This window comes from Pleurodeles waltl, chromosome 11, assembly GCF_031143425.1.
Source record: "Pleurodeles waltl isolate 20211129_DDA chromosome 11, aPleWal1.hap1.20221129, whole genome shotgun sequence".
Taxonomy (NCBI): Eukaryota; Metazoa; Chordata; class Amphibia; order Caudata; family Salamandridae; genus Pleurodeles; species Pleurodeles waltl.
Window position 1 is genome coordinate 1,355,038 of NC_090450.1, and position 12,261 is coordinate 1,367,298.

Sequence of the window (12,261 nt, forward strand, 5' to 3'; positions counted from 1 at the left end):
TAATACAAGTAAAATGATGTAAAAATGTCTCTGTGTTTCTCTTTAAATTACACATCAGTCTCTCCTAAATATTTTCTTATGTGCACTGTTCACCTCTACCTCTTGTGAGGGCAGTCGGCCTATTCAGGGATACGGGGCGTCTTGCATAGTTCTGCATTACAGGTCACTCACCCAATCCTTGGGCTCTTGGAACACTTTCTTGATCTCTTCAACAGTGACTAATGTGCGGGATCAGCTGAGTCCAGTCTCTTCAGTGCTGGGGGGAGGAGAGAATCTCAGAATGGAGGCACTGTCCTTCGAGTATATAACATTATTCCTCTCCATTGGTGCATACATTGCCGACGGCTTGAGTGAAGTCGTGCCAACTGGCCAGGTCTGACTTGAAACTGAGGAGAACAGCGCCAACCGACCACAAATCTTTGCTGGTTAAACCACTGCTAGCTACTATCAGTCCCCTCGGCCCAGTCATTTCTCTTCCTCTTTTCTTCTTCCTTCATAAACACGTGTTTGCACAGCAGCCCTAACTGTGAGGCACTGTGAAAGAATGAAAGGATCCCAGAACACTTTCGGAAGCAGAGTTTAAGAAGTTGGCAGCCTGTTCTAGAGTGACCCCACCGCTGTGATCCTATATCCTACGCTGTGTGTCTTATTTTCAGTTACTTTAGCTTTTTCTTCCAGGCTGCACGCAATCTGTTTTCAAAAGATGTGTCCTAATGAACAGCTACACATTTTCTGGAGCATAATTTAGTCCAGACGAGGCACATGAAATGTTTGAAAGCTTCTACAAACTTTACACTGCTAGCTACATTAGGAGCACTATTCTGGGAGACTTGTATGTTGTAACAAAGAGCCCAGAAGTCCACAACCACTTCCACTACTATCTGTCGTGTGACTGCGTTACAGCATGTAGAAACTGTATAGTCCAGTCACAAGACAAAATCATCCACTGTGGAATCTGTCTCATGACTTCTTCTGTGAGATGTTCAAGCTCTTCTCTCACAAGCTAACCTGTTTCTAAATCAGTAACCCTATGGATTTTATAGTACGACTGGGATTACTACCAAGCACTTCAAGTGAAACATTGTTTGCCCTGAGCTCACTAATACATGCATCAATTTTCTCATGTAGACTACAGTCAAGTTCTATCACTCCTTCACTTTCAGCCGCCAACCTCAATATTCAAGATATACTGGTAAAATCAAACTTAGCCATCAGGTATGTAACTTCACTATTTTGTTCTTTCCTTTGTGAATTGTCTCCAAGGTTTCTCCAAACGGTTCCTGCTGCACCTTTGTTTCTTCCACGTCTCTTGCCACAATCTCGAAGAAGCAGTCTCTGCTGGTCTATTCTTACTGCATCCACATTTAGGGGACTGCAAGAACGCCCATCTGCATTTTCATAAACATCGTCCAAGCAAAGCCTCTAAACCCATCTGAAGCAGCTCACAAGAGACAGTTCCAGGTAATATAGTCAGTTCTTTGACACACCCAGCTCATGAAAAAATGCTTGCATGGGTTTCCTAAGCTGCCAGGTGGCTTTTCTACTGCTCAGGGTGATTGATTTCTACATAAACAGTACTTTGAACAAAAATCTGCCTTGTACTGCAGAAATCAGTCTTCCAAATCACTCAGTCTCTTCAATGGAGGAGGTTATTCAGCGCAGTCCTGTCTTCCGCAGCTTTCTCAGCTCTGGGACTAGGCGAGCTCAGACGGAAGATTACAGTGAGCTTCTCACTAATGCCACAACTGCATGGGACATCACACCTCTGGCGAGGGGTAACTATCATCTCCCGTTCAGTAAAAACAGCAATTACTGGCTCCCTCAATGGGGTATTCGGACTACAGCCTGCCCCTTCCAGAGTGTGCTGGGTCTCGGAAGGCTGGTGGACAAGAGGGGATTTCCTGACAGGATGTACGAACCCGGAGAGAACCTTCGGCCAGATCTCTCCTAAGATTGTTTGGAAGATGAAGAGTACATCACACTGGTAACAAGGGTTGGGGTAACAGGCACAGGGGTGTGTAGAGGCATTAGTGATTTCATCAGGAAGTCATGCGTGATGTCATGAACAGTCCCATTTGGCAGGAAGGGGTTCATAATTTTCAGAGACTTCTACAAGCTGAATAGCTCTTTTAATGTCCCTTTAGCTGAATCTGATTTTTTTCTGTTTTAGCGTATATGATTAGTTACCGACCTTAGCATCCAACCGTAAGGATCCTTCGCAATGAATATATAGGTGCCAGGTGAGTCTACTGTGATTATGGTTAAGTTGCAAATTGCATGGTTTGCAGAATTTATCAAATCTGCAAACGCTTTGTCCATCTATAACAGGCTTTTCATTTCTAATTATTCGCTCATTTGGAGAGGTTTCATCTTTCCGATAGAGCAAAAACAATGCCAAATTATATTAAACTTGGCTAAAGCTGCAACTTCACTTAAAACAGATTCTTATTCTTTCTATGGGGTGAGTATGTGCAGCAGTTATTGTCATGTTTCTTATGTTAAAAAAGGTAGGCCGAGTTTGAAGAGTTAATTTCTAGCACTAGATGGATACTCAGCTCACGGAGGGTCCTGTGTTCCAGATCCCCCGAAGACTACTCTTGAATGAAAGGACCTTGAATGCCCAGGGGAACATTTTCTGTACTCTGCAAAATTCCAAGTCCTTAAACCCCAAAAGAGTCCAAGTGCCAAAACAATCGGATTGGCTGCTAGGGGCAACAGCTATTTTTTCAATGCGCTGGCTCTCAAACTTTCCAAACCTTTAAAGAAAGCTGTGAAAGGTGTGACCCTGCAGGGGTGGCATTTACCTTTTAAACAAACAGGCACTGCATTTCAGGTCCACAGACTAGAAAAGGTGAGCAAGTATTTTGGGGGAAATTTAAAGAGAAGTACATTTCTCACTTATAACTTAAGGTGGAAGTAATTTGCAATTACAAAATGAATGAGCCTTGAACATGGACTGGAAACAGAATTCACTAAGGACAGAAGCGCCTCTCCCAACAGCCTGCTCTTCACTCAGCAGCCTGGCCCTGTATTCGGGGAATCGTACACATGGTGAGATCCCTTGCTCTCAGCTTTGCTTTAAAGCCAACTTGGCATTGCCCTCTGCTTTCCCTCAATCCCTTCCCACTTAGCTTAATGTCTTTGCACCGCTCTGAACACTGCAGTGCATGGTGGGGAACTCATTATTTTATGAGTGATGAAGTATTCAATGTGCTGCCGTGATGTGGAGCCCCTTTGGCATTGGGTGTTCGGGTGATAGCACTTTATATTCTCAAGTCCCTGCATTGCTCGCATCCTCCTGATGGCTGTGTCCTGCTCCACCCTCCTCAACCAGCACAAACATCGTGCGGAGAACCATGATTTGAGCAGATGACAAATGCTTCTGTTCGTCACCTGCAGCAGGTAAGCACAGCTCTGCTGGACCTGTTCCATAGTGATAAAGACAGAAAACAAGATGGAAAAAGAGGAGAGAGAGCGGAAGAGAGAGAGAGGGAGAGGGAGAGGGAGAGAGAGAGAGGGAGAGGGAGAGGGAGAGAGATTTTTTTTTTTTTTTTTATGTTGGTGGGGTAGTGGGTGTTGAGTGAGCAGCTGAACTCTGGGCCTTTTCCAGGTTAGGGCCACATCTAAAGCCTGCTAGGAAGGAGCAACATGAGGAATTTAAAGCAGAAATGTAAGCTTAGATATTGAGCTGGAAAAACAGCTATTTTCAACCTAATTATCTGTCTTGTGCAGGGAGAGCAGGTAACTCATACCTACCGTAGAAAGAACGGATGCTTTAAAATTAATTTAGGCTCATTCTGAATCAATATCGAACAAAGATATCGGGTCATGGCTCTCATTTAGATTCTTCAACAAGAAATGAAAGTTGATGACCTTACAAAGTGTGCAACTAGCACACAAAAGCTTCTGAGCACCCCTAATTCACCCCAAAGCAACCAAGGCACAAGAAGAGACAGACTTACCCCACATCACAAAGCAACCGGCTACTCTTGTACTTGAAGACCTGACTAACATCCAAGCACAGCGCCAGGAACAGCAGCCCACTCCGCTTCCCGCTGAGCCACCACGGCAATGTAGCTCGCTGACCACAGTCAAGCAAATGTTAGTGCAGAGCCAATCACCCCATTTACACACAACTGCCCAAGCAAGACGTAAACCATCCACAGTGCCCTCAAATCCATCACCTTGCGCCTTTGCTGAGAAGAGCCCGTGTTAAACTGTCCGGCCGCCCTGCGCACCTCCTCCTCGTGTTGCTGAATTTGCTGCTGCAATAGAATGAGTTCACCAAGCAGGCCCTGCCGTGAGTTCACATGGGGGAAATGGAAAATGAAGGAGGGAAACAAACGTTAAAAACAAAGGGTAAAGCAAAGAGAGATGAAACACAAGAATGAAAAGGACAATGAAAATAAAATAGGGAGTCCCAGCTTCTGTTCTACAAACAAGACCAGGATATGGAATGTTAAGGGCAAGGAAGCGTGAAACAAGCAGGGTGTCTTAACGGGCACTTAAGCACTGCTACATCCAAACGGGCACCTAAGCACTGCTACATCCAACAACCATTCCTGATTCTGAAATAAAACCTTTCTCTTGGGAGCTCTTGGTGCTGTCTGGACATGGTGGTAGCTGGTCCACAACATCTTTTCAGAAACAAAGTGTCAGCAAAGTGGCAATTTGGCACAGAAAGAAATCATGCCTACACCTCTTTATGCTGTATTTAAAATACTTCGAAGCACGGCGGACCTACGGCCTCTTATAGGAAGCATATTTCCTTAGTTTACCAGAAAATCTAAGCAAATAGAGCTAGACAAGAAATAAAAACAATTTTGTGCCTAACAAGAGAGAATCGGGGGAAGGGGAAAGGGAAAGTAGTCAATCAGGCAAGACCAGAAGCCGCATGGTGCACTTAGCACTATAACTAGCTGCATTTCTTTGCAATTCACAAGAACATATACATCACATTTGGAGGCAAACATAGGTTTATTGGTCTGCAGGTGGTATTTCAGATTTTTTCGTATATTGTACTTACTAGTTCATAAGAATGTTATGGTACTGACCTCTGTACTTTCAAGCCTTCAGCTTTTGTTCCTTTGATTCAGGGGCCTTTCCCCGCCATTAAAGTGAAAGGATCAGAGACCCGGCCATGACACGTTTGCACAACAGACCTGCTGCTGCTCTTTCTTTCACCCAATCCTCAGGTACCTTCCCTGAATCAACCACATTAATTCAAAGAGCCCTTTCAACATCTGAATTGTGGAGGGTACTCTTTGCTTCAAAGGAGAAATTAGCAAATAACAGTGGGAGAAAGACATCTTGATTCATGTAAAAATCAGGAAAGGTGCCCCATAGCGCAGTATACCCAAAACAGTCATCTTCTCTTCTCATTCTTGTACAGGATGTCGGGTACCATCTGGTCTGAGAGTCATAAATTAAGAAGTGTGGACCCTGCCAATGCTGGTGTCAGGTTGCATGGAGGAAGAGCAGAGACTGGAAGGTCTGGCATGGCAAGAGAATATAGGCCCTCATTATGAACATGGCGGTGTGAGCCGCCATGCCGGCGGGGGTGGGAAATCCCGCCATCCGGCATGGCGGCCCACACCGCCACATAATGATGACAGGCAGGGCAGCCATAGGCGGCCCAAACCCAACCGCCAGGCAGACTGGCGGTGGACGGCATCATTATCCGACAGGGCAACACTGCTGCCCCTCGGATAATGATCCCTTTGCCTCCAGCCTTTCCCTGGCAGGTTACCCTGCTGAGGAAAGGCTGGCGGAAGGGGTGCACCGGGGCACCCCTTGGGCCCCTGCACTGCCCATGCACTTGGCATGTGCAGTGCCCCATCGCGCAGGTCACTGCCCGATTTACGGGCAGTGATCTGCACGACAGGTGCAGCTGCACCCATAGCACAGAGGTGGAGCCGCCGGCAATGTTCCCAGCCAGGCATTCCTCTGGGCTGGCGGGCGAAAACAATGTTTCTGCCGGCCGGCCCAGAGGAATGTCCATTATATGGCCGGCAGGGTTCCGGGGGAGATGGCGGACTCTGGAAAGACCGCCAGCACGAACACAGCGGTTTACATAATGAGGGACATAGTCTGCAAATTCGATGAGCACATTTTAGAGCCGCACACCGACTGCCCATCCTTCTTTCTCCTGTAAAGATTACAGTTCATAGGAAAGCCAGAGTGAGCCAGCAGAATGACTTTAAAAGGTAAGCCATAAACATATCTGCAAATATGCAGTTAGGTATTTGGTAACTGCTGAAGACCTGGTACACAGGCCTGTAAATTATCTATGTTCAGCACCTTGATGCTGAACGATGTCTCCACCCTGGCAATGTTTCAATGCCGAGCACTTTCATAACAAACTGCTAGGACCTCCGGGACTGGGGCAAACATGGCAAAGAGATAGGGGCTTCTACTCTCCTTCTCTCTTACATTAGGGGAACAACAGGGAGTCCATGCCCCTATAGTGCCCGTCTGCAACTATCACTTACCCAACTAGCAAGAACATTATGTCAAAGGTGAAATCTCAAGAGATATTCAAAATAGATTTTCTTTAGAAAACTAACTTGCTGGAAAGACAGCCACTCGAAGCTTTGTTTACTAAAATATAAATAACAGCATAATACGTAGTAGAAAGAAATCCAAAGAAGGACAGCCAAAAACACAAAGACTAATAAAATGTAAAATAATATTTGTGGTCAGAGATCTTCACAAAAGTACCTCCAAAGGCAGCAAACAGACAGCTGTGTAACCTAATCTACCACAAAATGTAAAAGAACAGGAAAGGCAATATTGCACTGTGACTTTGGTACAGGCAGCGGCCATCTCTGTCTCCTTCAGATCACAGGATAAATTCTTGGCACGGTCAATGCCATTCATCACTCTTTCAAGGTAGGAGTAGGTGATTCTTAAAAGGCGCAAGAGTCACATCTTATTAAAGCTACGAATATTGCCTCACAATGAGTGGAGCAATGGAATGGCAGACTTCTACTGGGAAAGTTCACACGGGCATTCAAGTGGAAGGCATCTACCATGGTTAAAACCTTGGGTTTGAATTAGGAGTCTAAGGACAACGTACGCAGACTACTAATCTTATCAACATATGCAGATACAAGACAGCAGAGAGTGCTTAGAAGCTTCTTCTGAGGAATAAAGGGATCAAACAAAAGCAATGACTTAATACAGCACTTTACACAGAAAACTGTAGCACCCTGTGTATCTACACATCCCCTCACTACCTCCTACTCTGTACAGACACAATACTTACCTGTAAACAGCTACAGCCCAATCTCCCATAAGTGGCACCCACCTCTACGGTGGCATTCATCATATGTGAGGTTGTGTTTATGTTTGATGTTGACCTGTGACCCAAAAAGGAGCAGGGTAGTTGGCAAGGTTGTGGCTCTGAGAAGTAGTAAGAAACTGTCTGTTGGGACGACACAGGGAGGTCACAATCTCTAACTACGTCACAACATGACAGTACATATGAGACCCTTCACCAGGTGTCGCGGACTCTGAAAGGTGTTAGTAAAAGTCACAGGTGCTAATCTCCTACGGTCGCTATGACGGGAGGTTATGCGGTTTTCGAGAAAGAGAGGAAACAAGTGCTCATGCTTCAGTTACCACTATCATACTGGTCCTTGCAGCCTTCTCACTTAAATTACGTTGTAGACTGAAGCTTATTTCACCTCTACCTGAGACTGCATCACTATTACATTCCCTGTGGGTGCTACACCCAAAAGACCCTGGTGCTAAGGGTGTTAAAAATAAATGGATATAACTGCAAGGTCACATGAGTGTGAGGGAACTAGCCTGTCAGCGCCCCGAGTCCACTGCTGCATCAGGCATGTGGCCTTTTCCTGTGTGTTGTAAACTGAGGGGCTTACACCTAGGTGGTCTGCAATGCCTGTGGTGACTCCCACCAACGGACAATGAAGTAATGAGGCTCCAGAGTGGTCGTTCTCCAGATATTTGCCACTTACAGGATCACTAAGGATCCAGAGATTCTGTTTTCCAAAGGCACGACCTCCATTTCCACCACATCTATGACTGTAGAGATGGCTTAAGGCCAGCAAACACCGTTGGAAATTCCCCCACCCCATTGGCTCAAGACAGTGAGCTCCCGCCCGACCACGGTGCTATTACAGTCAGGCCTCATCTCATTGGTGGAACGAGGGCCTAAAAGAATGCTCACGCAGCCATTCAGGTCACTGTTTTTAACCAACAGAACCAACACTAGACTAGCAGAACATTCTCATACCCATCACTCTCAACCACTTCACTGCTGGCAACCCTGTGTCAGTCACCTGCTGTCCCGCCAATCTTAGCCCATTCCCCCCGGTGACTCAAGGAAGAAGTGATGGAACTGCTTCAAACATGGCACACTGATTGATTCACCCTCTGCAGGGCCTGAACGATCTGTAAACTACTCTCTCATAGACCATGCATGGATAATCACGCACACTGAGGAGTCACCTCCTCCTGCTCCGTAGCCTGTTCATTCCCTCACGGAGGACAAACAGTGTGAAACGACAGATACACAGATGAGAAAGGCCCGGTACAGGCTCTATGTGGCTCTGGAAATGGATTTAAAACCAGTGCTTTGCCACAGCACAGGGCTGTGGAAGGTGCCACAATTTTTAGTATCAGGCAACGGGTAAAACAATGAGAAACTGTTGACTATGCAAGTGGTTAAGACAACATTTGTGGATGTACCCGGATAGATACAGCTGTATTTCAATAAAATATATATACATATTTTTTTAAAAGGTAGGTAGATGGGAACTAGTCTAGGAAATAGAAATATTTTACCAGGATGCACCAAATCATGTCACACTGTAAAGAACATCTGGGTGCACTGATAGCGCCCCAAACACGTGCATAAAAGCCGTCAAAGATTATAAAAGTCTAAGGTGGTGGAATGAGATTCTGCAATAATTTTTGCTATACTGAAAGGGGCTTCTTGTGAGTTATCAAGACTAATTGTAAGAATGTTTAGTGGCAAGACCAACATCTGCCATTTGTGGAGCCATCAAGCAGCAGATGCCTACTAGCTTCAAACTTGGGGATGTGGGTCACGGTCGAGAAATAATGCTCACAAAAAAGGCATGCTAACCTTGATCACAATTGTTAATTTTGAGGAAACTAAATGCGACCACCACAAACCATGATTTTAAGAGAGGAGATCTAGGTAATTAAAGCAGATCGTGACATACCTTTCTGTGTGGCTTTTCATTTTCAAAGGTTTGACTGTTTGTAACTTTAAGTGCCGTTTCTCCCGCGGGGCCTGTGGAATACAAAGATTGAAACACAGTGTTAGGTAGAAGTACGGACAGTGAAGGCTATAACTGATGGCGCCTCTTATTTCACGCAATAAGAGGCGGGAGCAGTCACAGAATAGTAGACTCAGAGGACACAGAGAAGCGTCTTTCGGGAGAGCGCCTGATAACGACATGCAGCTGCTGAGGGTGTTGTGGCCGAGCACCAACTCTTAACGCCGCTCGTTAACCACGGGCTTCATGAAATGCGGTTCCTTCAATGGACTTTAAGTAGCATGGAGGGGGGGGGTCCAAATTAAATTTGTTAAGAAACAATCATGCTAATTAAGGACATAGCAATACAAAGAGCTAGCGATGGGTGTTTTCTATATTAACATTTTTTGTGCGCTGTCTGTGGTAGAGGAAATATCTGGACATGGGCAGAAAGCCAGCAATAGCACCAAGAACCAAGGAAACACCTACAAGCACAAAGTCTTTTAGAAATAGAATAGAAAATTCAGAATATTCTGAAAATCTTTGAAGCAGCAATGATCAATCACCAAAGCTCCAACAAAACACAACATTCACTGCCCACGGCATGTCAAGTGAATCAACAAGTGGAAACATTCACCTGCCATTGGTGCAAGTGCACAATGACCCAGGTCCGCATCAGCAGGGCCTCACTAGTGGCGTCATAAAGAGCGATGATCCAAGTGAAATTACATTTCTTTCAAGGACAATTCTTTTTCAGAGTTTTAGGATTTCTTATTAGACAAAATGTCAAAGCCCCAGGATATACTGGGCTCTAACCAGGGCAGTTTGAGAGGTGGGGTGGTCACACCTCTGAACCCAACAATTACTTAACAGACAAAAAGTACTGCCGAGTTCTGTGATCAAACAAATGTTTTTAATTTCACAATGTTATAAACTACTACGCAGCACAAATAGGGGACACAATACAGGGCAAACTCCTGTTGAAACGTAGGCGCTACACCTTCTGTACCTACCTCGCTAAAGGAGCTCCCAGTGTTTGCGATCCCAGGCGTCTAATCAGGAACACAACAATGGCTAGGCTCAGGTGCAGTTACTCAATCACTGTTGTACTTGATCATCTCTGCAGAGCCACACCCAAATGCTTTGCCTTCATCCCTTCTGTTTACTGAACTCGTTTGTTTTGGCTTTTACAACTCTGTACACTTTACCACTGCTAACTAGGGCTAAAGTGAACATGATCTCCCCCTAAAACATTGTGCAATTGGCACCCGATTGTTACATTTACTTTACTTGTAAGACCCTCTCTATATTACCATGAGTACCGCAGGCTCTAAACTTTCTGGGGTCTTCTTGGAGTTTCAAGCTTCCTAAGTCTGTTAATTACTTCCCCATCAGGAATGCGTATTGCACCCAAACAATGGATAATAGGACCTAAGTGTAGCTGAGAGAGGGCCATCCTACCAGGAAGAGAGGGGCAGTGCTGTTCCCTGCCATGCTTACCTTTCAAATGGCTGCCTCCAGCACTCGCACAAAGAAACCTGACACCAGTCTGTTGTCACCCTAGAACTCTTGGAGTATGGTCAGGGAAAGAAAGTCAATGAAACAAACTTTCTAGAACCAGATGTGGCGGTGGACTAGAAGTTTCCCCCTACTACAAAGAGGGTCACAAGATATACATTTTGAGCCTCCTAAGCCAGTCACCAGTTCACTCCTAGACATGCGGGGGACCTCAGAGGACAGCTCTGCTGCTTGAACCCTGCTTGTACCTTCAGATGACTGCCCCGCTGCTTGAACCCTGCTTGTACCTTCAGATGACTGCCCTGCTGCTTGAGGCTTGCTTTGTACCTCAGACCACTGCCCTGCTTCTACCAGAGGACTGCACTAGTGCTTGAAGCCTGCTTGTACCTCAGAGCACTGCCCTGCTGCTACCAGAGGACTGCACTAGTGCTTGAAGCCTGCTTGTACCTCAGACCACTGCCCTGCTGCTACCAGAGAGCTGCTCTGCTGCTTGAAGTCTGCTTCTACCTTCAGATGAGTGCCTTTCTGCTTCAGGCCAGCCTTCATGCTTGATTCCAGGGATACAAGAGTGACTGCAAGAGTCAGTTGGCAGCCTCCTATTCTATGCTACATGACACAAAAAGCTCCAGAGGCTTCCCTACAAGTGCCCAGCTGAGCTGCTGCAGAGGACCTGCAGCTGGACATACCTAAGCCCTGGTGGCCTCTACTGGAGTGAGTCCCAGATCCACAAGGGAAGCAGCCACAGGTCCTGGACCCTTGGCCGGCATGAGAGAGAACTCCTCCTTGCCTAACTGAAGGTTACATCAATCAGATGTGAAGCCCACAAAGCATCGCTGTGCAGCCTCAGTAGAACCAATGCAAAGACTTGCAAAGCAAAGCTCTGCATACCTTGCACCAAGGACATACAGTGTAATGAACAGAAAGCAGTACTTTGTCCTGTGTCCGACCTGCGCTCCCTCACTGTCAGCCTGAACTTGTGCCTTTGTCCTAGTCCAACATGACCAGATACCCCAGGTTGGCACTTTGCACATTTTGGTCTGTGTAGGGAGCTGGCTCTTTATATAGTGGACCAAAAAGAGGTGCATTGGGTAAAGAGTCCAAGCAAACTTAGGAGGTATCACAAAAGCAAAATGACACGCTCTCTTTTGTGGTAGTGTGACATATCAGAGGGTGTGCTAAGCATGTAATGCACACACACACACACATATAGGATGTTAGAGAAACTCAGACTCAACTTACTGTGCTTCTAAGTTAAGCATGACTGCTTTTGTGCCAAGCTGCCAGAGGGTTATGCACAGGTTGGTTTACAGACTTTTGTGCTCTCCAGACACAGGCTTTGTGGAACGTGATGTCTCTCTCAGAAGAAAGCAGTGGGGTTGGCTCCAAACAGAAGAGCACAAATAAGAACCCAATCAAATGTGAGTTATTTGCTCCTTGCTGCCTTCACCTTCCTGAAGTAGAAATCAGAGACAGACAAAAAGGCAAGCAGTGC

The 12,261-nt window shown here is 45.9% G+C and overlaps 1 protein-coding gene across 8 annotated transcripts in view; it reads right to left on the minus strand.

Annotated features, from left to right (window-relative positions):
- The window catches only part of OPA1 (OPA1 mitochondrial dynamin like GTPase), a 278,588-nt gene that overhangs the window by 229,678 nt on the left and 36,649 nt on the right, over positions 1 to 12,261 (minus strand). For 4 of the 8 annotated variants that reach the window (XR_011199307.1, XM_069212739.1, XM_069212741.1 and 1 more), the window contains 2 exons: positions 9,216 to 9,286; positions 4,185 to 4,295 (listed from right to left, as the gene is read on the minus strand). Coding sequence is in view for 5 of the 8 variants with exons in the window: in XM_069212739.1 (XP_069068840.1) it covers positions 4,185 to 4,295; positions 9,216 to 9,286 (182 nt within the window). In the remaining 3 variants the exon portion in view is untranslated. The remainder of the gene's footprint in view (positions 1 to 4,184; positions 4,296 to 9,215; positions 9,287 to 12,261) is intronic. The other 4 variants (XR_011199308.1, XR_011199309.1, XM_069212742.1 and 1 more) reach the window with 1 other exon arrangement.